The following is a 27342-nucleotide window of genomic DNA, read 5'->3' on the forward strand; positions in this document are numbered from 1 at the left end:
TTTAATAATAAATATCTTCGTTCTTTGGACTGTAAGGAATTCATAACTGCATTGGATATAATACAAAATAATCTTCCATCTCTATTTTTTTTTAAACTGTAGGTTGCTCCTTTAGCTTTTCACAACACAAATCATTCTAGTTCAGGAACTTCTTCTAGTTTTTCCATTCATTTGGTCCCCCCTGTATGTAAATTTGTTTTTGAATGTATTACCACAGATATTGCAAATTGAATGATTTTTCGAGCCATACAATTGATAAACCGTCCTTTGACATTTTCTAAGACCCATTGCAGAGCATTTTTGAAAAGTTTAATTGGCGAAAGGTTCTGTTTGGAAATAATGATCCTTTTAGCCACTTTGCCTTAAAAATTAATTCTCGAGGGCTACGTATAGTAATCTAATTCTCAATTCTCAAGCTTCAAAAACTCATGTTGCCATTACATCTATGGGTGATATTTATTCAAGATATAAATACCAAAGTTTTACAGGTGCTGGCGACTAAATCCAAGAAAGGTATCGCTTGTCTATTATATCTATAATTACGTTATTATTACTTTTGGGAAATAATATCTTTTATTTACTATAAATTGTAAAAAAAACTGTTACATAATACAACCATGTTACATAAAGAAACAATAAAATTTTTATTTCAAAAACGGTGCAATAAGTTGGTAGTAAGTCTATAAAGGGTTTGAAAAAATATTTTTTCTTTATTTCAACAAATTCAGTCCAAAGTTATAACCGGTATAATGGTTATTTATGTAATAACTACATAATGTAAGGTTTTATGAAACGAATCAATTTATGGCCAAGCGAGCTTAGAAGTAAGTCCATAAATGATTTGAATTACGTACGTGTTACATACAACGATTTGTGTCTAATTTCATGTTGTCAACAATTTAACTTTTAAGTCAACATCAAAATACCTTCTAAATACTTTAATCACTTGTTAAAAGTAATTTGTGTCCACCACTTAATGTTCAATCATTGCTAGTACCACAGAAAATAAATATGTTACCTGATTTTTCCTACTAGGATTATAAATTTACTTATTTATTAATCAGCTCATGAATGCAAAATAATATCATAAAGAACTCTTCAGAATCAAATCGGACATAAAATTAGATATGCTAGAAAAAAACACAAGGATCAATGGAGGAGAGTCAATAGTCTCGCATCTTTTTTTGATAGTTTTTTTAAATTTGGATAGACTTTTCTTAACAATGGCACCTAACCATTATCACAATTACTTTCTTTAAGTATACTTATTCAGTTACAGGCAGCTATGCCTGGAAGTTAATTTCCACAAAGCTGACTAATACCATGTCTATTTCAACGTTTCCTTAGAGATTATTCTCTTGGTAAAGTTGCCAGGACTTAGTAGGCTTACTGTGAAAGTAATCAAAAGTTTAAATTTATTGAGTAAATATCTTTTCCCATACTTGTGATATGGTTTGGAACTTAAAAACACGAATTTCTCTACATTAAGGTTAACGGACCTTCCCCCTGACCCCACAAATGTGTTATTCAACATTGTTGTGGAATGATCTGTTTTTTGAATTTTTACGATTTGGACCGTTATCAAAATTTTGGTAAAGTTTTTACCAATCGTAACCAGAAACACATAAAAAAGAAAAACACCTAAAAGCCAAAATTGGACTAGTATTTTTTAGATAACAGTTTTTGAATACTTTGTAATATTGTCTAACTATATTTTCATTTATTTGACATTTTTATTACATCTGTGTGCCTCGAGCTATACTGAAGCAGATTGTCTTAATCCTGTACAACAGTTTTGATTCCAATATCACTTGCATGGAAAGTATTTTAGAGCTGACTCTGAAATAAATAGTTTATTGGAAAATGGTATTTTTGTTGAACCATCAAGGTGGAAAACTGACATCAAGCCGATTGTTATAACTTCAAGCTTTAATGGAAAAAAGATGTTTTGATTTCTGTACCTATTCTAAGTATAAGTATAATGTTATATATGTTACCTTTCTTTGGAGTTATTGATTTATTGCACTTTAATGGTGATGACTGTCCAATTATTGTTGAAGTTAACATGGCACTAACGTTGTTATTTTGACCATACAACTGGTAAGAAAATGTTAATTTATTTAATAATATAACAAATTATAGATGATTTGTTAAACAATGTTGAACCTACTTATAAACAGTTCATATCTTTTTAATGTTTTCATTCTTGCCCCTCCTCTTGTCCATAGGTTTCCATTTACTTAAACTTAAAATATTTCTTACAGAAAATAAACCTGCTATTCAATTAAACTGAAATGTTTCAATCTTTCCGTCGTTTTTTTCAAGGATGTGAATTATGAAATTTTCTTTTTAAATGTAGTTCGTGCAAACGAAAATGAATCATTAATTTTTGACAACTTTCCACTCATGCAACTCAAGCTGGGAAAAATATTGGTGCACTTCAAGCACTCCTGCACTCTTTTTAACTTAATTTGCATTCGTGTTTTTACATCCCTGATAAAATATGTCTACAAGAATTTTATCACGATAAAGTTTTTATAAGCGTTATAATTGTTACTTAACAATGAAATTCGCGGTATGATACAAGTCTAATACTTTCGGAAAATGGCTATATTACTCTAATTTCTAATCAGTGATTTAATTATTAATAACGGTTAATCATTAAAACAAATTACAGTAATCGGTGAACAGTATGTAAAGCGCTGACTAATCCATTTGTTATTTACCGTCAAGCATCCGACTAAGAGATAATAGCTGTTCATGCTATCCAAGTCCTCTGATATTTCAACAGGTTTAATTGAAGTTTTTTTATGATTCCCCTAATTACTTCTTTACTTACTCTTTACTCCCTTTACTTCATATTCATGGTAGCTACATCTGTGTAAACGCTACAAATTCCGAACTTAAAACATTCCAGCTTGTTACAACATTGGTGGGGTGTCTAGGAAATCTATCGCGAAAATGATACTAATACAAATTACCGTTGTACTTCGTGACTGATTGGTTCAGCGTAACAATGAGAATCTAACATACATTGTTGAAATATCCAATTTGACAGATAAATGGAACTGTAACTATCAAATTTCTAAAAACTGCCTTCGATGGTCCTACAAGTCAAAAATTCTACAAAGGTATCATAAATTCATGAAATTCTCCTTCGAATGCAATTCGAGCATCGAAAGTTCCAGGTAAATTTAAATCAATATACTTTCATGCCATCAGGATAAAAAAAATTCAAATTGCACTCATACATATGCCCTAAAATAATGGGTCATTTTCTACGCAATTGGTATGTTGGGTATGAGTGTAAAAAGAAACAAATTTCCAATTTTTTATAGGTGTAATGAGTCCCTTTGATGAACGGTCAGTGGAAGAAGGGAATCATCTCCCAATGTTTCCTTCTTTCAATAAGTGCACATTACACAGAAAGACACAGATTAAATGCATTTTATCTAAATTTTTCATACGAAGAATTGAATCGAATTTAAAGGAAAATAAATACTTTGTTTAGAATGTTTACAATTTTATTTGAGCTATAAAAAACACAAGTTTAGGAGTATGCAAAATGTTTTTGGGACAAATTTGTAGTATCAAAATAGAAAATAAGGTCGTTAAACATAGACTTTCATGCAAATGAAATATAAAATAATATATAAAAACATGAAAATTAAGGAGTAGTCGGCGATAGCATTTTTGATTGTATCCAATGGGTATACTCATTTATGTTAGTGAACAGTGCTCTTCGTTCGATATCGCAAGTTCTTTGGTTATTCTTAAGTGCTACGTCGCCTAAACTTACAAGCCCTTGAATATAATATTTGTTTTTGGAATCCTTGACAACCAAGCCGCCACCACTGTCCCCTTGGCATACGCTCATATCTAAACATAATATACATATAAAAATAATAATGTTATACAGGGGTAGCCACGCAAACCGTTCATTAGAAAATGTTTGACTTCCCACTATTGCAGCTCAATGAAATTCTGTTTTAGGCTAGAATCGACCATTTTGATTCCAAGTAAAATATTTTTAAAATGACAGCCACCAACCTCGTTATTTTAAACGGAACTCCCTAACTTTTTAATCATTTTTGGCTTTCTCGTTAAAATTTAAGGCCACTTTATGTAAAGTGTCTTATGTCTAACATTTGCCGTTACCAAGTTATACCGAAAAATTTGAAAATTTTGACAGCTGCAAGATCCCACGAAAATCGGTTTTGTGTACTAACAGCTGCGAATTTTCGAATCAGTGTTTTAGAACTTAAAGAGGATCTAATAAACTACGTTTTAACGTATTTCAATTTGACAAAAAGTCTTCCAGAACCTCCGAAATTGCATGAATTCAAATCTTAATAATTTACTTATTTCAAATTTACATTCTGTCCAGAATCGGTTTAAGAAACCTTAATAATATTTAATACAGAATTAAATTATAGAGTCGAAAATGCTTTAAAGTACAAGGTGTCTTATTTGAAAAAAGCAAGTTATTGAGATTTGAAGTCACACAATTTCGGAAGTTGTGGAAAACTTTTTATTAAATTTAAATCGTCAAAACGTAACTTATTAGGTCCTTTCTGAGTCCCAGAACACCGATTCCAAAATTCTCAAGGGTTAACGCATAATGCTGATTTCTGTGGGATCTTGCAGCTGTCAAAATTTTCGAATTTTCCGGTATAACTCAGAAATGGTAAATGTTAGACATAAGGGACTTTATATAAACTGGGATTAAAATTTTACGAGAAATCCAAATATGACAAAAAAATTTGGGGGTTCCGTTTGAAATAACGAAGTTGATAGCTACTTCCGATATAACCGGAAGTGCCGTCATTTTGAAAATGTTCTAGTTGGATTGAGAATTGTCAATTCTAGCCTGAAGTCAAATTTCAGTGAGCTATGATAGTGGAAAGTTAAGAATTTTTTAATGAACAGGTTACGTGGCTAATTCTGTATATCGCAATTCACTTGAAATGAAAATGAATAAAGAAATGTACCTGATGCTCTGGGTTTTCTCATTAGGATTTCAAAAATGGTTAGAAAAGATTATTTTTATGTGTTACCTATACAAAGCTAAGTTCTAATTCTTTTATTTTTTGAGTTTCAGAGTGATACGACTTTACTAACCTGAACTAATTTGATTTTCAATAAAAATACTACTACTTACTGCTCTATATAGGGTAGATTATTTTATGATCAGTGAACATATCTTTTAAGCGATTGAAGTAAAAAAGTTGGTTAAATCGATAAAGATTTGTAGTTTTAAGGGAACGACTTAAATCAACTTTTGTTTTCTTGAAACAGTTCAGGGCTCACTAGATATTTAGAAAAGAACACATTTTGATATTAGCTGCGTTACTTTTTATCTTTTAGAATTTCTTAAGCATATGTATGTGTTAGAACACCTAAGTTGACGCCGACTCAGAAGAAACGAAACGTCGGAATTCCAAAAAGGTAAGCCCGCTCAAAAGTACCCCAAAAGAGAAATCTCTTTCAAGAGTAAAAAAAAAAAACTTTGAAAATCGCAATTCCAAATTTTTTTGCATTTTTTTTCGAAAACATTCGAAATCCCGAAATTTTTGTTGAAATTGATAACTACCCAAATATTCAGCTTTGCTCCTATTTAAATGATATCACATTTATCACGGTCCCCGAGATCACAATGCTGAGCGTCGGATTTAGTATGCCCTATAGAAAACAGTGCTTATAAGTGGTTTATTGCGAATCAAGTTCGTTCGCTCGATTTACAATAGAACTATTTTTGCGAAACTTTATAAAAACGTAGATTTAATGAAAGATAGATTCTCTGAATGAAAACTTGTATTAACCCAAACTAATTCATTTATTTATGCTTGGACGCGACCTAAATTCACCTTTTTGAGTTTCACATCGAGCGTAAATAATTCTTGTGAGCGAAAAATGATTCGCAAAAAGCGAAAGCTGATCTAATAAAATAATAATACTATACAGGGCATTCTATTATGAAAATAATTAATTAAAAAATTTTAATTTCAATTTAAAAGGAGGAAGTGCAAAATACCCTCAATGGTGCAAACGAGACTTACTGGAGTTTACGAAACCAGCACAAAATTTGTCCCCAATCAAATATTTGAGTGCAAATTCAGGATCCAGTTCACTCCTACATTGAGCATTATCTACGTGGGGAATATCAATTTCTTTAAGCACCTCTGACGGTTTTCCGTGAGCTGTTGTAAAACCCCATCCAGTTACCTATAAATATGCAAAGATAAAGGGATAGGGCTTAAAATATCTTGAGAAGCTACCGTGGCAATGGGGTTGGATTTCAAAAGTGACTGAGAAACGTCGTTGTACTCAATACATACTGGCTGGCACACTTTGGATAACGCGAATGGAGTGCTGAGTTTTAGCAAAGCAATGTCAAATCTGAATTTCTGAACTTCTCCCCTGTATTCCTGGTGTACTATAATTTGACTTACCTGTTAAAGAGGTTTGATACATATGCTAGAAATTTATTACAATTGGAAATATTGCCAATGGCTGGTTCCAAGTGAATTGTTTCTTGCCGTATGGTCCACCACTGGGGTTGATATTGTTGATGGCGAATAACCCGGTACATGACACTCCAGTTTTGGTTACTCGATTTTTGGTAGAAATATAATACCTACTATACGGAGATTTTCGAAAAGAATATGTGTATCAGTTCAAGATATTTTGATTGACGTAACTCCATCAAATAAATATAGGAAAAAATAAAAATGTTCATGAAAAAAAAAAATTTTACTGATATTTTTAGTTGGAATTTCCCAAATTTCAAAACATTGTTGGACAAAAATTACCCAACTTTGTCCCAATTTATTCGACATCGTACTTCTTTGAATAACCAAGAATAATAAAAAATAGGGTACCCGATGTCCTTTTTCTGCTATATAATGTAAAAATGTGAAATCTAGACCTCTTGTACCAGACAACATTATAAAATTTTATTGGACAATTTTTAATATTATACTGGTCTGGTTTGATCAAAAGCGAGGGTCGCTTTTGATTTTTAAATGGGCCACTTTGTATTTTACGACATTTTTTAATTCCGCATAAAATTTTATATAATCATTTTGGAGTTGTTTTTTAATCGGAAATAAATGTTTCATTTATTTTAAGAATGAATTAAGAAGCAGTTATTTTCACAAATTGACTTTGTTTTGGATTATAATTATGGGGAACATCTTAGGTCGGAATATTCTTTGCTTTGCAGTATATAGTTTTTAAAAAAAGTGACTTTTTAAAGATGCAAAACAGCCTGTAAAGTGTGTCACTTTTAATGCGTAGCCTTCAAAGTACCACTTTTACTATTTAGGCGTTAAAAATGTCAGTTTGCAGCCCGTTTCGGGTTACAACTTCATAACGTTTTTCCGTACCATTTCGATCGGTACCAATCGAAGAAAAATTACGTCAACCCAAAATTAAACTGCGGCGACAAAAGTCTCGTTTTTCGTCATCCTAAAAATAGTACATTGTTCTCAAAGGCACTGTCGTATTGAACAAAATTACGTTAAAAGTGAAACCTTTTTGTTAGTTTCAATATCATTTTTTTTTTGATAACTTACACTGCAGTTGCGAACGGAACGTCAAGAAGCATTGAATCATACTAGATGCCCGGCAAAAATTTCCAATTGTATTTCCAGTTTGATAGAAATTGTTAAAGCAAAGCTTACGTCTGAATACTGAGCTGTGTCGAGATCCCTTGTGTCTTCATACTGAATGTAATATTTTCCAGACGCCACTTTGAAAAACTTTTTGTGAATGACATCCCCGTTGTTGTCGTAAGTAACGCAGTGAGCAGCTTAAATACATCAAGCTAGTTCCATGTAAATATACAGGGTGTTTCAGAATTATGGGATCAAACTTCTAGGGATTGTTCAATCCAACAATAGAAGACATCTGAGAATAAGTGCCCGTAAATGTCTCTCTAAGGCGTTACGGCTTTCTGATGCTTTAAGACAGTTATATGCAAAATGTGTTTTATCGGGTTTTAGTAAGCTTTATTTTAATTTGTTTATACAAAATAACATTACAGAAATTGTTCCAAATGTCGTCTTTAAACGTGAATACACCTGTTTATCATTTTTTGCTAAATGTTCATCTTAGTCGAGGCTGTTAACAGAAATTCTTGATTGTGAGTTCAACACATTCACTCGTTAATTTTGAAAATTGTTAAAAGTTCGCAGAGCAATCGGTCTTTATGGAGAACTATACCAATCGAGAACTGAAGATAGATGTGCATCTGGCATATAGAGCAACAAATTGCAACGCAAAATTGTTGCACGGTAAGAACGTTATCTCGCAAGGTAGCATCCTGGGTACAAAAAGTTTTTTGCAATTCATCGACGACTTATCGAGACTGGCACTTTGAAACTTAACATGCACCATATTAGTGCATTAAGAAGAGTAAGAATAGTCCATTTTGAGGAAGAAGTTCTTTACCTAGTTGCAGATCAACCTTCAACTAGCACTTGTCAAGTTACTCAAGGTATGAATGTAACTCACGTTTCCGTTTGGCAGATATTACATGAGGAACAACTTTATCCATACCATTTACAAAAAGTCCAAGATTTGATTCCAGCCGATTATTAGCCAAGAGTTCAGTTTTGTCAGTAGCTGCTTCATCAGACTGCCGAGCAACCCAATTTTTTACGTTTCGTTTTATGGATGAATCAATCCAATTTCATAGGAGATGTTATATTCAATAGTAGAAAAGTTTGGACCGAAGAAAATCCACGCGCGATATTCATTGAAGTCATCAGCAACGTTGGTTTGTTAACGTGTGAGCCGGTATTGTTGATTACCATTTGGTTGGACCATACCCTCTGCCCAATTATGTAACAGGGCCTATCTACAGACGTTTTCTACAAGAAATTCTGTTGAAACTTCTTGAAAATATCCCATTAAACGTATGACAGCAAATGTGGCTGCAACATCATGGTGCGACTGCACACTTTTTTGTTCAAGCTCGTCAGTATTTAAATCGTCAGTTCGAACAACATTGGATCAGCAGAAGTGGTCCAGTTTCGTGCCCTCCTAGGTCACTCGATTTAACACCTTTAGATTTTCTTTTGTGAGGACACTCTGGTTTATGAAACGTCAGTGGAAAATTGCACGAATCACTGAGGAATTTAAAGTCGTTCAAAACAATTATCAAATTTTTAGTCAAGTCCGCAGAAACCACGTACCTCGTTTAAACAGATGCAATGAAGTTCAAGGACATTTTGAACAATTACTATAGTGTTATTTTGTACAAAGAAATTAAAATAAAATGTGCTAAAACTGGATAAACATTTTTGTACATAACTGCCTTAAAGCAGCATAAGGCTGTTGCGCCTTAGGGAGACATTTGCGGGCACGGGGTTTTATTCTCAGATGCCTTCTGTTGTTGCACTGAACAATCTCTAGAAGTTTCATTCCATAGTTCTGAAACACCCTGTATAATATTCTATAGAGTATACTTACCAGTCACAGCCACAGAAGTTGACAATAAAGATCCTCCACATATATGAGAGTATAAAGGGGAAGATAGGCGCCGGCTGTACAGCGCTACTACCCATGGATAATGCCCCCTCTCAACTGCAGTTCCACCCACAATTAAAGGCGTCACCGAGACCCGTTTTTCTCCACATTCTGGCCACAAATAAATAATGAATAATATATATTACTCCAAAAAGGGAAACATACTTTCCCTGCATCTAACATCGGGGTAATGCCAAGAACCATCTATGCATTTATTTACGGTCCAGGAGGTGTCCGATTCGAAGTACGGATCGCATTTAAAAGTGAGCTCAGTTTGATCGATGGCCTTGTCACAAGGGATGGGGGAACCTTCCAATTCACATGAAATAATAGCATGGTTCCGGTTTGTTTGGGCTGGACAAAGTTCTATTAAAGGACAATCTTGTTAAAAAAGCAATTTTTCAAATTCTATTTTGAAAGTGCCTCGAAATGAAGGTTAGTCAAATAGTATTTGAATTAAAATTTAATCTTTAAGGTTCCAGCGCCTCAATATCCAATGTCAACATGGGATCCTATTGTCGATGAAAGCAATAATTTTCGCACCAAAATATTCGATATTTTTCTGAAAATCTCCAAAGTAGGAGAGGGGTACCCAATTTCAACCATTTTTCAAAATATAAGCGCCGATCTCTTAGACATCCGAAGAGCAAATGCATTTAGAAATTTAAAGTATGGATCATATTAATCGACTCGATGAGCTCTATCAGCTTGCACTGGACAGATTGCTGTGCCTCTTTTAGTTCCCGAGATATGGATTAACCTTAATGTTAATTTTCGCGAGTTTGAAAGTCTCTCCAAGCAAAGGTTTTTTAAATTAGTTTTTTAACGTTCTTGAGGCTCAGTTGAAGGATACAGGGTCAAAATGGGATCAACATCCATCGAATAGAGCAATAAACATCACCTCAAAAGTTTCGGATTTTTTCTGAAAATTCCCGTGATGGAAGGTATCTAACTCTTCGAAATTTAAACATTGATTTTTTGGGAACCTGAAGAGCAATTATTTTACAATACACATCATATTCATGGCTTGGATGAACTCTATCACCATGCACTGGGCGAATTATTTTGGTTCCTTCAGTTCCCGAAATATGGTGGTGGGAGGTATCCAATTTTAAGCGCTGAAATTTTGGGAATGCGAATAGCAATTGCAGTAAAAATGCAAATCAGATTATTCGTCTCGATGAGCCTCATTCTGTGCCTCCAATCAGCTTGTACCAGCTTACGCTAAGCGTCTTCTAATATTTTAGAAGAGATACTTAGATGAAATAGAAGAAAATGACTATCGACATCTATGAAATAAATTTTTAAAAATTATATAATACCAACAGCAAGAAAAACTTAATTCTATGCGCCGTTATATCAAAAACGATCGTAGATAAGTATAGTCCATGATTTAGAAAGACTCAAAATGGAAAAAATGGAATGTATAACCCAACTCCAGAAAATGAATCATCCTGTAGATTTTGGTGGTGGCAAACAGTGAGATGCGTATAAAATTTGACCCTAATATCTCGAAAAGTAAAGCAGTTCAAAAGTAAAATCTATAAAAAGTCTGAAAGTTTAACACCTTGTATAAAGATATTGAATTGTTTGCGACTTTATATTTAAATGTAGAATTATCTTATTTTAACCTAAAGAGTCGCTTCTCAGCCTAATATTACCGGACAACCTATATGTGAAAAATATGTCAAATGAACATAGAAATGAAATAGTGAAAGAAAATGTAGGGTTTAATATAAAAACAATCTATACTTACCACTTTTTTGAGCCACCCTGTAGCATTACTAATAAATTTAAATTACAATTTACATAAACATTTAAAAAATTTGTGAAATTATTTTAGAGTTCGTGCAACTTTCCGACTCGCCTAAAAACGATTACCCTGTAACCGTGAGCTATTGCACAGGGGATGGAGATTTTAATTGAGAATATTTAGTAAATGTTTTTGAACAATTTGACAAAATACAATAATAAACAAAATTTTTAATCTAATTTGTAAGTATTTGGCAATCCACATGAAAAAGACCATCGACTTTACCACTATAAGTACAAAAGTCATTATATGTAAGAAAAATACAGCAAAATGAGTTTCTAAATTGAACAAAGATTGAAATTTCAGCAAATGATTGGTCAGTGTTATACCACAAAAAGAATTAGAGGTTGTAAATGACCCAGAAAAATGGTAGATTCTGTATATGATTTGGACAACCTAATTATGTGCTCAGTAAAGATACTTAAAATTTGACTTAAATGTATCAAAAACTGTAAAAGTTGTAAAGGAAAAAAATCTGCAAGTTTAACATCCTGCATTTGGAGAACGATACATTAAATGATATCAGCTCAAATAAACTCCGCTTTTTATTTGTCTAAGTTTTATCGAGTATTAAATTTTCCCGATTAAAATCTGATCGCCCTGTATTTGTTTCAACAGATAAACTTTCGCCAGAAGCCGCACGCTCTGTACAAGCGGGATTCGGAAAATCTCAAATAGCGAATAATCAACATTGACCAAACTAGTGTGGATGGATCGCTCTAGGAAATTATTCGTTATTCGTGGTATAAATTCGCCATTCTCGTCTGAAGTCGCTAAGATATGCCGAATCAAAGAGACTATCATAAATATTGATTTCGCCAAACAGCGATTATTCAGAATTCGCCGAACCCTGTATGTTCGAATGACAAATGAACATGAATATATTCAGTGTGAGAAATTCCAAAATTGTCGGTGATTTTTTCTATGAATATTAAATTTTGACCGTTTGGTCAAACATTTTGATGACTTACTGATGCAACTTGGAAAAGGTTCGTTCCATTGACCATTCAACTGACAGTACACCAATTTTTCTTTCTTATCTGAATTTGATAATTTGTAGCCATCGTTGCATTGAAATCCGATTGTTACGCCGCTGTTAACTTTTTGGTTGATTTTTGCTGCTTGTTTTTGATTGTTCATATTTGGAAGGTAGAACCAGCGGCCATTGGCAGGATGTTGAGGAGTAACACAACTGTTGCTGCGAAATTCGCAATTTCCATGTTAAAAAGTTTCACCATTCAGGCGTTACGCCTAGCAATGTTAAAAAAAATCTTAATAGGCATAATTTTATTGGTCGTTTTGTTCATCATTCATCACGAAACGTTTTTCTTATACACATTGAGTCATTTGTGGCTTTGTGAAAGAATCTCGGAAACTATTCGAGTTCCAAAGTCACTTAAACAGTTACAGATTTAGGAAGTCATCTGCCTAAATATATCTACGGTTTTAGGAAGGTTTAGTGTATCGTAAATTACTTGTTGGCCCTTTAAGTATATTTAAATATACAGGGTGGCCCAACTTTAAACGACATTATTTAAAATTTAGATTCCTCTGATAAAATTAAGCAAATTTTATTCTATAAACTTTTTTCCGATTCTTCTTCATTTTAAAGATGTTGACAATCAGAGATTTTTAACGCTTCACATGTTTTCAAACAGTTATACTAAAATTTCTCAAGAACCAAACTTAGTGGAGAAGTTCTGATTTCACGTTCTGAAAGACATTTAAATTCCTTCTTTCAGCATGTTAAGCACAACACTGAGCATTACTGCTATCCATTTTTAGAAGCCTTTAAACAAGAACGTAATAATTTTTTCAATTATCCACTTTTATTTCAAAGCGCTGTAGATAAGAGTCATAAAAACTTTTCAGTTTTTCCTTTTCTGGAAAACCTGTTTATCATGAGTGTGTTCGATTGGTGTAAAAAACAATAATAAAAACCGGCATTTTATCAGTGTCTGAAATTTTTTACTTAAGTTTGTTATTGCTGTTTTGGTTATTCCTTTAAAAATTAAAACCTAATCTTAGTTGTACTGTGAAATACTAGTTGAATGTCGCTTTTACGTGTTATTCTAAACTAAAAATGCCTCAAGTGTATTCAAATGAAGAATATGCTGATGTGCATTTCTTTTATGACCGCGCTAATGGAAGTGCGATCGAAGCTAAGAGGTTGTACATAACTGCATTTCCTCAAAGACGCCAACCCTGTCGTGGAGTGTTTGTTCGAATTCATAGAGCTCTCAGAGAAACAGGATCCGTCGATATTATGAGAAATCATCGGCTTTCAGGTGTTCCTCAAAGAAATAATATTATTTTCGACCATTTTAATAATGATCCTCGTACAAAGTGTTAGACGAGCCAGTAATGTATTAAACATTTCACGGGAAACCATTAGACGAACGTTATGAAGAGATAATAGGCATCCCTTTCATATTTCCTGAACCCAAGAACTATTAGTTATAGATTTTGAAAAACGTATTAGATTTTGTCAATGGTTCATTAACGCTGCTTAACATGATAAACAATATTTTCAAATAATGTTGTGGTCTGACGAAGCTTCATTCGCTCGAAGAGACATATTAAATATGCGTAACGAGCATGTCTGGACATATGAAAATCCTTCCACCATTCAAGACGATCGCTTTCAACATCAGTTCAGCGTTAATGTTTGGATTAGACTCATTAATAATCATCTCATAGGTCCATTTTTTCTGTTACGTCTACTCGATGGTGCATATTTCCTGTATTTCTTACAAGAAGAACTTCCTGTGCTTTTGGAAGATTTAACGTTAGATGTAAGATAATGTAACTGGTTTCAGTTGGATGGTTGTCCTGTTCATCACAGTCGACTTGTCCAAAACTGGTTGAATATCAACTATCCTAAGCGTTGGATTGGAAGAAATGAACCTGTAGCTTGACCTCCTATATCTGCAGATCTCACACCACTTGACTTTTTTTGTGGGGAACTTTAAAGAAGATGGTTTATAGAACTGAATCGAGAGAAGAACTAATTTCATCAATCCAAGCTTTTTCTCAACAGATAAGACGAGGTACCATAGTAAATGCAACACGTTCTGTGCATCGAACATGTCGAAGTTGCCTAGCACAAAATGAAGAGTACTTTGAAGCGTTTTTTCGGATTTAATTTAATAAAGAATTTAATAACAAATTGTTTCAAATGATTTTCTACCAACCAATCGAACATACTTATGATAAATAAGTTTTCCAGAAAAAGACAAACTGAAAAGTTTTTTTGACTCTTATCTACAGCGTTTTGAAATAAAAGTGAATAATTGAAAAAATTATTATGTCCTTGGTTAAAGGCTTCTAAAAATGGATAGTAGTAATGCTCAGTGCTGTGCTTAACATGCTGAAAGAAGGAATTTAAATGTCTTTCAGAACGTGCAATCAGAACTTCTCCACTAAGTTTGGTTCTTGAGAAATTTTAGTATGACTCTTTGAAAACATGTGAAGCGTTAAAAATCTCTGATTGTCAACATCTTGAAAATGAAGAAGAATCGGAAAAAGTTTATAGAATAAAATTTGCTTAATTTTATCAGAGGAATCTAAATTTTAAATTATGTCATTTAAAGTTGGATCACCCTGTATTTTAATCCCGCGGGTTGTTATTAGGTATTCTTTTTAATCAACCTTGTTTTTAACATTACGTAAATTAGGAGCGAGATGTGGGAACAAAGTAAATACTAAAGAGACTGCTCATCAGCAAAGGGCAATATGCGCACATTAATGGAAAGTGGACAAAAACCGCTTCTTATTCAATAATGCACAAAATTGAGAAGGCTTATTCAGACACAGAGGTGCTGCTAGCACTTTTCTTTGTCACAGAAGAAGTATTCGATGAGACAAGAACCAAGAATATTTGCGGTACTCTTCAAATGTGGAGCCCCTGCTCCAGCTGGAGGGATGATTCATGTGATTGTTTCGGAATCCCAAAGTCACTGTACCTCTGGGAGAACAGTAAAAGAAAATCAGGACTAAGGGTTTATTCGACGAAATATTCTAGTCTTATTATCGGACGAGGAGCCGTGGACTTCCATTTTTAGTAGAGAAAGTTTATTCAAACGGAGAAGTGATGAAGTACAATTATTTTCACTGAATATTCTTATCCCTAAGAGAAGATATTTCGCTGTTTTGTTAAAATAGTCTGATCTTCGGAGTTTTTTTAAATCGCTCATACTTGTCACGTTATACATGTATATATTACATAATAGATATTCCTAGAGGTACATCGATGGAACATGAAATGAAAATTAATATCTTAGATCTGATCGGGATAGTACCTAGTTGGCCATTTTGTTCAAAAAACGAATTGTTCTCTCAAAATAGCAACTCGTTCTCTATTTAAGTGACTTTATTGATTGTTTCTGAGATTCCTTCAGAAACCAAGGAATAAATTTACCCTGTTCACAATATCCAGTAATAACTAAAAAAATGGGAAAGTATGGAATTAATAGAATTGTTGAGAAGGTTTTAAGGTTAGCCACGCAAGCCGTTCATTAGAAAATATTTGACTTCCCACTATCGAAGCTTAGTGAAATTCGGTTTCAAACTAAAATTGACCATTTTGAAGCCAATAAAATATTTTCAAAATGATGGCATTTCCGGTTATACTGGAAGTAGCTACCAACTTCGTTATTTTAAATGGAACCTCTTAATTTTTTTTAATCATTTTCGGATTTCTCCTTAAATTTTAAGACTAGTTTATCGAAAATGTCTTATGTCCAACATTTACTATTTCCGAATTATACCTGAAAATTTGAAAATTTTGACAGCTGCAAGATCGCACGGAAATCAGTATTATGCACTAGCCACTGAGAATTTTGGAATTGGTATTCTGGGACTCAAAGAGAACTTATAAGCTACGTTTTAAAGTATTTCAATATGACAAAAAGTCTTCAACTGCTTTCCAAAATATATTACTTCAAATCTCAATAACATGGTTATTTCAAATGGGACACCCTGTACTTTAAATCATTTTCGACTCTAGAATTTAATTTTCTATCAAATATTATCAAGGTTCCCTAAACTGATTAGTATAGAAATAGCAAATGTTAGACATAAGAGACTTTATATAAACAGGGATTAAAATTTTACAAAAAATCCAAATATGACAAAAAAAATGAGGGAGTTCCGTTTGAAATAACGAAATTGATAGCTACTTCCGATATAACCGGAAGTGCCGTCATTTTGAAAATATTTTATTGGGTTTAAATGGTCAATTTTAGCCTAAAACCAAATTTCATTGCACTACCATAGTAAGAAGTGAAAAGTTTTCTAATGAATGGGTAACAAGTCTAACCCCGTATGAATAAGATTAAAGTGTGATTATGAATGGCGAAACCGACGTTGTAAATGTAACGGACCATTAATACTTTATCAATCAAAGATTATCTTACCTGTTATGTAGATTATCGTCAATTATAACTGGAGGAGTAGTAGGCAATACTACTGGCCTACAATTCGCCTCATCGGAATTGTCAACACAGTCTTGTTTTCCATTACATCTAATTGCAAATAAGACTATATGTATCTATATCTTGTTAAGAACGTAATGGCATGGCATCTGCCAGATTAATTTAGGTAGGTTCGAGTTAGTGGTAATGGATAGGCACTTTCCCAATATGATAATTCAGAAAACATCACAGAAAACCTTATTGCAAACTTACTCAGCATCTCCGTCAACGCAGGCGCCATATTTACACTTATAAGTATAACCTGGGCAGTAGGTATTTAGACATAGGTACTCAGTTTCGTCACTTTTATCATTGCAATGATATACCCCATCACATATGCCGTCAATTTCAATGCACTGGCCACTATTGCATTCAAATTCGTCTGACCTAAAGCAGCAAATAAAATACATACATAGTAATTCGCCATAGTGTCATGAAGACAATGTCAGTTGAAACGATTATTATTTTTAATATTGTACATTGAACCAACCTGCAATTTGTGTTAATTTTGGCAACTGTAGATATTGAACAACTTTTTTCATCAGAATTATCTCTGCAATTACGTTGACCGTTGCATTTCAGATCAGCACTTATACAGGCTCCATAGTCGCACTTGAAGAGATATCCGGGACAACTGCTTTTTAAAACTATGATTAGTACTGTAATATATTACTGAGTTTTTTCGAGAAAAGTGTACGCACTATAAGTTTTGGCATAAAGATTGCTTCTCGTCACTGGCATCGGGACAATCCTCACTTCCATCACATATTTGGTCGGTATCTATGCACGATGGGTTTCCCTCGCATTGGAATTTAAATTTATCACTGAAACACAATCACATTTATCTTTCATTTTCTTTGACTTTCAGTAAAAGTTTACAGTTTAACACCTTTTACAAGTCGTCGCTTGCCGTCTAAATCTGTTCAGACTCACATTTCTGGTAATGACGATAGAATCCTGATATGATGGTGCAGGTATTTCATAAGAGTGTCGAATCAAAGCTGAAAGACAACATTAATTAATGAATTATTGTTTTACAGTATTAGGTACAATCGATTATCAATACTATCAATTAACTAATCAATTAACCGGTGAATCAAAACTGTATAAAATATAGGTAAGGAGAGTGCGTGGAATGCTACTTAACTGATACTTACTAATAAGCACAACTATTATTAACACTTGTGAGCATGTAGAAGATGTCGTCTTATCCATTTCAGAAGGCTAAATAGAAATTAATGCATATGTTGCTCGTTAAGTTTTGTTGATAAGTTTCGCATTGCAAAATAAGAAACATTTATTTCATAATAACCTTTTGGTGATTACGATTTGGTTTGATCGCAACATGTACCTGCACTACATATGAAGATCATGAGAATCATTAAAACCGGATTGGAACTTAAATCAGAAAACACAGTGGAATTTCCGCTTCTTGAAGAACTGGAAATCCCAGTTTGCCTTGTAATTAATTTAATAGTGGGTGATTGCTGTCGATATGAATAGCCTTTGTAATAGTTCAAAGGGTATTGATTTTTGGTTTTATGTAAGTAAATGTTTTGGTGTTTCCAATAATAAATTGCCTCCTATTATTATAGATTTACATTGGAATTATCATTCATATACAGTATATTTCATGACGCTAGCGATATGAAGGAGTATACTTCTACGCATTTTCATTTATACTATGAGATCATTTAAATATCATATCTAACCGCCTGTGGAATTTTACACACTAGAGATAGAAGATAAAAAGTTGGTCGTAGCTTGATCATATGTGGCAAAATGACGTTAAAATGAATTTTTGATAAAGGAGCCGAGTGAGGTTATGTTGCTTTGTCTACTTTTATCGACATACGTCCTTTTTTTCGACAAACTTCACGGCTGACTAGATATGAAATTTAAATGATCTCTCTGTAGTATACAAAAACGAAATAAACATAGAGATCAGCTCTCGTACTGCATGAGCTCTGCAATGTTGCCGGCTTGCTTTATTTAAAAAAAAATTAATACATATCATTATTGATATCGTATTTGCATTTTTTTTTAATTATAGAGTTATATTTTCTTTACTTGCTATCGTAATTTCAATATTAACAACTACCTTCCGCGTACTGTTAGAATAGCAAATAAAAATATAATAATAAGGACATTTTTACAATTAAAAAAAATGTTCATGATCAAACAATTTTATTCAGAACAATCCTTAAAAGGGGTTGTTACTTGTTCTTTAATAAATTTTGAAAAGCAAGGCCCATTCCTAAAGTTGATAAAATGGGTCTTGACATTCGAAATTTCGAGACACTTGGACGTGTTTCGCTCCTGCATCATAAACGCCCCCCACAAGATAATAATTAAAGGGAAGAGCAGGAAATTATGATTTCTGCTAGTGTTGAGGAAAATCCTGATCAGTCCTTCAAAGAAATAGCGGACCAATTAGATGTGTCACGTGCCATCACCCACATCGATCATCACGACGAGAAAAAATGGATATAATTCATATAAGGTGGAAAAAAATGAATTAAATTTTTTCTAAAGACCTAGAGTTTTGGTGCGACCTGGTTTTTTGTGAAGCAATAATGGAAACGGCGAATAATGGTAAAATTTTCATCAAAAACATCCTTTTTGTGGATAAATGGACCTTTCCATTATTGGGTCACGTTAATCCAGCCGTCACTCGTTACTGGTCAAGGGAGAATTTGCACAGAACGTATAATGCACGAACACATTATCCTCAAAAACTTAATGTTAGGGTAGGTATTTTAGGTGACCATGTAGTTGGTTCGTTTTTCAGTGAACATACTATAAACGAATTGAGATACCTCGACCCATTCAAAACAAAAATTATTCCGGCAATCCAACAATTACGAGCCGAATTAGATGTATAGTTTCACCAAGATGGTTGCTCTGACCATCATGCTACTCTTGTTAGAAAATGTCTTGAAGGACATTTTCAAAACAAAGTGGTAAGTGGATAGAGCAACATTTTGTGGCCAGCAAGATCCCTTGATTTAACTCCTGCAGATTTTTTCTTATGGGGTTACGTTAAATCTACAATTTACTGATTTAAGGGTAATAGAACAAATAATTTAAGTGAGTTGCGAATTGAAATTCGAAATTGAATGCAAACTATTAGCCCAGAAACATTATTTGAAATAATTTTGATGATAAATTTTAAATAACAATCAAGCGACCTAGTGTAACATCTTCACCATGTTTACTTTGTTTTTTGTATACCGTAAATGGAGAAACGCGGAAGCATACATTCCTTTATATCGCTAGTATCATGAAATATATTGTTTAATGCACATTGTAACATCTTGTGTTTTAAACTGCAAAACCTATCCTCGGTGGATTGATGCTTGAAGTTAGATGTAATTGTATGAAACCCTTCAACTGTCAACGAGAAATGATTAATTGAATTATTAGTAAGACTGAAAATTGAGGAATTATTAATAAAACTAAAAATTTAATTTATGAAAATATTGTTATGATTATGTATTAAAAATGGTACTGGCCACAAATTAAAGTCTCGCAACTTAAATCAATTTTGGTTTAAAAATGGGGTATGATAGTTCAGATGAAGATTATAGTCCTGGAAATACAGGGAGCCAGAGAACAGCCAGAAAATCTACTGCTTCATCTTCACCCATTTCAGTATATTCAACTCGCAGGTAATAAATTAACCGTATTAAAAGGAGCAAAAGATATATAATTATCCTCAAACAGCCTATCGTCATTGCTCAGCTCAGTAGTTGCACTAGTGGATACTTAAAGCATTTCCTTTTATCAAATTTCTGAACCAACCAGAACTTAAAGAGACTAAGAGGTATCTGTTGAACATCACATCAGAGACATAACTTGGTTTTAAGTTTTTAAGACTAGTTGAAGCAGTTCTTTTTAATCTCTGGTACCACTTTTCAATTTCAAGACAATGTGCTTAAATCAACCTATCCTGGATTTGCCTATTCAAAACAGTAGTCTGACATCAACAATATTGTATATAAAGAGATGTTGGGCAAGTTAATTGAGCAAAAGGCTATGTGAGAGTTTAAATAATTTGTACTATTTGTATCAGTTCTGTTGGTAGTTTTTTTAGATCATGCAATATTGAACGCAAAATGTTATAATACATATGGATCAGTCTTAAGTCATTTTTGTGAAACAGCAATCCATCTGTTTTGTAACAAAATTTTTAGAAGTTAAACATTTTAAGATACATACATTTTTAATCTAAAGGTTGCCAATTAAACAAAAAATAAATAAGTTTCTCCTAATTTTATCAATTGTAATATTTGAATTTTATTTGGTTTTGTTTGTTTAATGTATAACTTTTCCTAAATGGAGATGTGGTGGTTCATTGGCTTAAAATCAAAGAACAGATTTTTATCAGAATGTTCAGTATCATAAATTTTTCCTCCTCTTCCTTTTTCCTTTTTCTACTTTTTTCTATTGTTAATTCATGATATCAATGGCCAGTTTCTTGTTTGTATTTGTATAAAGATGATACGCCTGTTAGTTATGACTGGTATGTTATAAATTGTACAGTTTTGCTGAATATAAACTGTAACCTTACATTTATGATTACAGAAAAGCAGCAAGAAATGCATCAAAAGCCATATCTGCATCCTCAAGTTCATCTTCTTTTGATAAGTCAATGGAATCATTTAATCCAGACATGAGCCAGAGAGAGCGCCGCAAAATAAGTAAGAAGTTTACACCTCCAGTACCAAAAAAACCAACGGGAGCCGTATATGATGAGAAGTAATCCTCGTTATGCATTACCAAAAATATCATATTTAAAGAGTATTTTTGTTTATCAGGGGTATACATGTCGCAACAGGATTAAATATGTGTGATTGCCTAAATGAAAAATGCCAGGGATGCTGGTTTGAGTGTATCAAATGCGAGAGTACCAAATGTGGTCCAGAGTGCAGAGTTTTTCGAAAGTTCACTACAGACTCAATCGAGTATCATGGTCATGACAAAACTGTGAAAAATCCACTACTATTAAAGAGTTAAGGCCTTTTTTAATTCTAAATTTATTTATATTTATACGTTTACGGAAAATCTTATTAAAAAGACGTTTTTAATAGTATTGTAGTTTTTGTTAGTAGGAGATTGCTTCATATTTTCTTTTTCGATATTTCCTCTTACCAGAAATAGCCATAGTATACCCAATAGGATATATTTATTCTTATTCTAGATCCAAACAATACATTTGCAAATAATTTTCAATAAGTATTTGTTAGTTTTTATTTTGTTTCAGTTTACTAGAATAATGGTGGCAATAGTAACACGTTTCGCTGATGCCACTTAGAACAGAAAAAATAACGGGGATGTTGATCAAGAGGTATTTCCATTCTTTGTGCCCCCCAGGCTCTTTTATGTTGATCAGTCTGCACATGCGCGCAACGTTCCCGAAAAAACAAACGGTGAGTGGACGTATTCTACACTTAAAAATAGTTTGCTATATAAATTATATTCAAAAAACGCTTTGTTTCCGAAATACAAAGTGTAAAAGTTCTAATCTGAACTTTATTCAATTCTAACTCAAAAAATGTTGAGAACACTTACAGGGTGACACTTTTCCGAGAGTCAACATCTCTTTTACTTCTACGAACATTTTTGTCGGACACTACCGACTGTCTATTTTCCGAAGCTTATATATACAATATAAGAAAAACTCTCCGTTATTAAAATATAAAGTGTAATTTTTCGATTTTTAAAAATTTTATTTCCCAGTTACGAACTACGCTCGTACCTTAGCTCGTCTTTACGTACACTTTACTACTCTTTGTAGTCTACACAATTGAAACTCATTAATTGTTGGCAACATGTATTCAGTAGTACTTTTTCGGGGGTCGAGGTCCAGGTCCAGGCAACTAGTTCAAGGTATGTTAGACGCCACTGACCGTCCATGTTTTGGAGTTTTTTTCATCTTTTGCGGTGTTTGTTACCTGTCACCAAGTTTCAGTTATTTGCAAAAGAATGTGGAAATGCACATTATTTTCCCGTAAAAAATTCATTTGTTTAATGCAGTAAAGCAATGCGCATATCTAAATAGTTATGCAATTAACTGAAAAACGGCAACAAATACACAAACACTGCACAATGTGAAAAACTTTATACTACTATATATATATATATATATTTTATGGAAATGACACTATTTTTGAGCCTAGAATATGTATTTATTGTCCTGCTAGGAATAAATCGGTCGCCCTGTGCACAAAGGACGGATAGCTGCTTTTTTCATAAACTTATGGTGGATTTTCATGAAACTAATGCAGTTGCGTTTAAAATTTTCATAAGTCACTTTGTTTTCAAATTACTAGATGAAATTGAAGAATTGTCTGAATAGGCATAAACTTAAGTTTTTTTAATGGGATACCCTGTATATTACTTGAAAACTTGATACCATGGTTGAAATTAGATCTACACTATTATAAGGGATACAATTTTAAACGTCCTCCTAACTATTAGATGGCTATTGCTATTAGCTAAATGAGCCAAGTTCTCTGGAGCTGTTCGCGGAATACGTAATAAATATCAAGAGGAGTTCAGAGACTTGGTCGTCTGGATCTATTGCTGATTGCTGAATATGTCCTAGTTTTCAAGTGAGCCCATTTCCCCGTTACAGTGTTTTTTCTTAAAGTTTTAAATATTTAGCATTAAGCATTTTGGTTGTTTACTTTGCTCAAGACATTAAATTGGATGTTTCGCGTCACGAAATGGGTTAATGATTTGACGATTCCTAGTGTCCTCTTTCTTGAAGTTGACCTCTAGTTGCCGACGCGTATTTCAGGCAATATATATATAGATATCCGTTTTTCACCCTCAACCATAAGGATCTCGGTAACTACAAAAAATAAGTTGGGGCAAAGTTGCGCAATGTGGAGTTTAGGAATATGCCATTTTAAAGTTTAATCAATTGTGATGATTTTCGGAAATATTCGAAAAAATTAAAATTTTGGAAAGTGTGTTTATTTTTTTCTCAGTTTATTTGGTAAGGTGAATGAATAATGATTAGAAAAAAAATCTGAATTTAAAAATGTAAAAATCTAAGATGATATTCATAAGAGAAGACAAAGCTGGTTGTCGAACATCGAAAGGTTGGATTTTAAATATGTCGTTACGTTGCAGAAGAGAAATATGCAATGATGAAGTATCAATACTTTTGATTTATGTCGCCTAAAAAATTAAGAAAAAAACAACGTTTTTCCAAAATTTTACTTTCTTTTGAATATTTGCGAAAGTAATCGGAATTTTTGAAATTTTATTACAGCATATTCTTGAGCTCCGAATTACGCACTTTTTTTAATTTAACCGATCTCGTATCTTTTATGGTTACCGAGGTCCTTATTGTTTTGAGGTTCAAAAATGAATGATAATTAAAACATGACCTGTACTTCTTTTTATATTTTCTCTATTTTTGGGCGGTCTTCTTTCATAGATACAGCAACACCAAAAGGTATTAGGCTAACATAAAAAAAAAAAACTTAAGATGTGGACGGTAAACATAAGAGGTTTGATTAAGCTTTTTGATATTTGCCATCAGACAATTGATAAATACATAACAAATCTTGAATTTATTCAAGAGATGTCTTTGGTATTTGAATACCAACTTTTTTATGATCACCGTTTATTTTCTTTATTTAGGGCACGTGTTGACCCATTGAGCGTTATATAACCCAACAGTACGTTGGAGCATCGAAATTTCGCACATGGAAAAACCTCGAATTCGCGCCAAGGTTTGCGGTGTCGAGAGCATCGTTGCTAGTTGCCAGTCTTCCCGCGGCGTCGGTTCAGAGAGCGTCGTGACGTTGGCGTCGGTCGTCAGGACGCTAAAAACCACCGATTTCCATAAAACTGACGTGTTTGTTCTTAAATCCGCTCACTTGAGGACGCTTAGCTTTTGTCATTTCTCCACTCATTTCCAACAATCATTATTGATATCGGGTTGTGTGGAAAATCGTTTGATCAGTAATAATCAGCTGATTTTGTTTCCATAGGGACAAATTTGTTTTTGAGGTAGAAATGAATAAACTTTATTTAACACGAACCGCTTTAAAAGTCGTTTTTTACTAAAACTGAAAAGCGCTAGATGTAATGTAAGTATAAAACGTCTCAAATCTTTTTAAAATTACAAATACATAAAGACAAACATTCTCACCTTTAACAAAGCCATATTTAACACGCAATTTAATTAATATATTTTATCAACAAATTGCTGTTATATTCGGCTTTTGCTGTATCTCGCATTCAGTTTACCTTACCATTCGACGGTTGGAGCAATTAGGTAATGGATTTGCCTGTTATTGAATTTCTCATTTTGAATTAAATTTGTACTATAAGTTAGATTGTGAAATTTAGGACCGTTTCGGAAGCGAGACTGAGATAAATTTTGATAGTCAGAAAAGATTAAGCACAGGATTTTTGTATTATGAGATGATAAGTTTTCGTGGAAGTTTATTTTATACACAACTTTTAGACAAATTAATAAATGTTTACGTACTTATAGCGAGGAAACATTTTCACAGGATTTAATGTTTACGGAAGAGGTAATTTAAAATTTCACCCCATCAATGTGGGATGATAGTTGAAGTACAATAATGTGAAGAGTTGGTGAATCTAAGACACATCTTTCAAAATTTGTAATTTAGATGAACTGTAACTAAATATGTTTTCTATACCTAAAGCGGATTGTTCATTTTTTTTTTTTGGGAATAATGCTTCAGACATAGTAGTGTGCACATAGCGGTTGAATTGCACCACTACACATATACAATAAACTCTTCTAGTGTGCGAAGCACTATTCGCAAAAATTCAAAAAAACGAATAACTATGCCAAATAAGGGTTAGGCGGAGGCACATCAGAGAAAGTTACTGGATAAAATATTGAATCCATTGAATTCTTTAAAAGTTCATTGAAAATTTTATGTTCAATCTAAAATTAAAAATGGCTAGGGATACGATTCTATATATAAGGATTGTCCATGACGTGACACATTCCAACTCACTCGATACTCATTTGATGGTATAAATTGACAAACATCGGATACCTCAAAACCTATAATAATATTATAAATAAGTTGGAATTGTTAATCACGATAAAACCTGTGAAATATACGAAGGAAAAATATATGAATAATTTGAAGGCTTTAGTTTTAAATGCCAACCTCCTAGGGAAGGCGATAATTACCCTCAAAATTTTAAATGTAAATGATGGCCGAGTGATTCTAATTAATTCTAACTCCTCAAACTTAGAAAATTTTCTTATTTAAATTTCGTTGTTTACGAAATTACGATATTCTGCAAAAATAAGAGAGTTTTATAAGTTTTGCGAGTTCCACGATTGAAGTAAATGCTCTAAATATCCACCACCCGGCTTTGAATAGAATCTTTATTATTGCAATAAAGACAAATTTTATTTGAGTTACTAATACTTAGATCTATTTTTATGGTAGTATTTTAAGTTTTTTTTTAACATACTTCCGCCGTTTTCACTATTTGAACTAACCTGAACTAACTAGAGCAATCAGGCATTATGAGCACCGAACATATATTTATTATAGAAGGTTCAGTCTTTACTTTTAAGTTGGCCTCCGAGCTTTGGTGTGGTTAGATAAAAGCACAACTTCAATAGAACCCTGCAGAGACCTGTTTACAATTCACAATTCCTTGCTTATAAATAAATAAAGTTACTATCAAATCTTGGAATTATACGCTAAAACTAACCCAAGCAATCTGGAATTTTATGTAAGTCTCAGTGAAACGTAAATCGCTGGAGAGACCTAAAAACTTGAACTTATATAGTCTGAGCATTGAACTTGTGGAGTTGTGACATAGGTTTGCTGGTTCCACTAACATATAATATATTTACCGGAAAAAACGGAAAAAGGATGTCATAAACGTATGCCACGAGTCTGTAAATTACCTGTAACTTAACAATATCAAAAACATTTTTATGACATCCATTACTGGTCCATTTGCTAATTTATTCAAATTATATTTAAAACGGGAACTCAGTTTTCTAAAAAGGGCCAGAAGCTTATTTTAAAGCTAATTATATATCTTAATTAAAAAAATATGCAGGATGACCTCTTTTGCCTACAGCGTTGCGATGCGCGAAACAAGTATTTACATACCTATTATCTCACTTAGTTAATTGTTTATTAACCAATCACATGTAATGTTAATTATTATATCTAATTTTTGTAAAGAAAGCCCAGAACTGGGGCATTCTAGGTCATTCATGTTTTATAATATGTGAATTTGGAATGTGGTTCATGCGGAAGATTTCACACTCGTGTGTTAAGAGCTATTTTCTTCGTTTGTTATGTAAATAACTTCAACACGAGAGATTTTTACTTTACAGCCCGTTGCCAAGAGCGACGGGCGTTATTGTAATTTTACGGTCCGTTGACGTGAACGACGAACCGCAAAAATAAAACAACGTCTGTTGGTAATAAACTGATTATTTTTGCCGAGGAAACTAAGATGTAAACAAACAATTTCGAT

At 33.0% G+C, this 27342-nt stretch overlaps 4 protein-coding genes across 7 annotated transcripts in view; 2 read left to right on the forward strand and 2 right to left on the reverse strand.

The window, feature by feature from the left end:
* Positions 1–9687, reverse strand: part of LOC136420101 (cyclin-dependent kinase 2-associated protein 1-like) — a 41471-nt gene extending 31784 nt beyond the window's left edge. Inside the window, exon 1 of the mRNA XM_066406868.1 lies at positions 9678–9687. The gene's annotated coding sequence lies outside the window, so the exon portion shown is untranslated. The remainder of the gene's footprint in view (positions 1–9677) is intronic.
* Positions 3582–18181, reverse strand: LOC136420070 (modular serine protease-like). Of its 3 annotated transcripts, XM_066406821.1 has the most exons (13): positions 17979–18181; positions 17711–17822; positions 17523–17645; positions 17312–17455; positions 17035–17208; positions 16765–16872; positions 12319–12545; positions 9700–9900; positions 9478–9645; positions 7686–7813; positions 6279–6452; positions 6060–6225; positions 3582–3879 (listed from the first exon to the last, which is right to left on the reverse strand). In XM_066406821.1, exons 1-13 carry the CDS (start codon positions 18034–18036, stop codon positions 3668–3670), a joined length of 1995 nt encoding a protein of 664 aa, XP_066262918.1. In that variant the 5' UTR covers positions 18037–18181; the 3' UTR covers positions 3582–3667. The 3 variants fall into 3 exon arrangements, with proteins under 3 accessions (XP_066262918.1, XP_066262919.1, XP_066262920.1); XM_066406822.1 differs by lacking the exon at positions 17979–18181 and having other exon boundaries at positions 3583–3879; positions 17755–17819; XM_066406823.1 differs by lacking the exon at positions 17979–18181 and having other exon boundaries at positions 3585–3879; positions 17312–17468; positions 17711–17748.
* Positions 18182–20241: 2060 nt separating this feature from the next.
* LOC136419784 (ARL14 effector protein) lies at positions 20242–21919 on the forward strand. Its single transcript, XM_066406325.1, has 3 exons — positions 20242–20492; positions 21409–21582; positions 21642–21919. Exons 1-3 carry the CDS (start codon positions 20380–20382, stop codon positions 21838–21840), a joined length of 486 nt encoding a protein of 161 aa, XP_066262422.1. The 5' UTR covers positions 20242–20379; the 3' UTR covers positions 21841–21919.
* A 2689-nt stretch (positions 21920–24608) lies between these two features.
* Csgalnact (Chondroitin sulfate N-acetylgalactosaminyltransferase) overlaps positions 24609–27342 on the forward strand; it is a 139993-nt gene continuing 137259 nt past the window's right edge. Inside the window, exon 1 of one of the 2 annotated variants that reach the window (XM_066406832.1) lies at positions 24609–24932. The gene's annotated coding sequence lies outside the window, so the exon portion shown is untranslated. The remainder of the gene's footprint in view (positions 24933–27342) is intronic. The other variant, XM_066406833.1, reaches the window with a different exon arrangement.

This window comes from Euwallacea similis, chromosome 3, assembly GCF_039881205.1.
Source record: "Euwallacea similis isolate ESF13 chromosome 3, ESF131.1, whole genome shotgun sequence".
In the NCBI taxonomy this organism is placed as follows: domain Eukaryota; kingdom Metazoa; phylum Arthropoda; class Insecta; order Coleoptera; family Curculionidae; genus Euwallacea; species Euwallacea similis.

Coding starts and splice junctions, on each gene's coding strand:
- LOC136419784 (XM_066406325.1), top strand. CDS start 20,380: ATGGGGTATGATAGTTCAGATGAAGATTATAGTCCTGGAAATACAGGG. Junction 20,493..21,408: donor TCAGTATATTCAACTCGCAG/GTAATAAATTAA, acceptor TTATGATTACAG/AAAAGCAGCAAGAAATGCAT. Junction 21,583..21,641: donor GGAGCCGTATATGATGAGAA/GTAATCCTCGTT, acceptor TTTGTTTATCAG/GGGTATACATGTCGCAACAG.
- LOC136420070 (XM_066406821.1), bottom strand. CDS start 18,036: ATGGATAAGACGACATCTTCTACATGCTCACAAGTGTTAATAATAGTT. Junction 17,646..17,710: donor CAAGCGACGACTTGTAAAAG/GTGTTAAACTGT, acceptor ATTGTGTTTCAG/TGATAAATTTAAATTCCAAT. Junction 12,546..16,764: donor GACGATAATCTACATAACAG/GTAAGATAATCT, acceptor CGAATTTCGCAG/CAACAGTTGTGTTACTCCTC.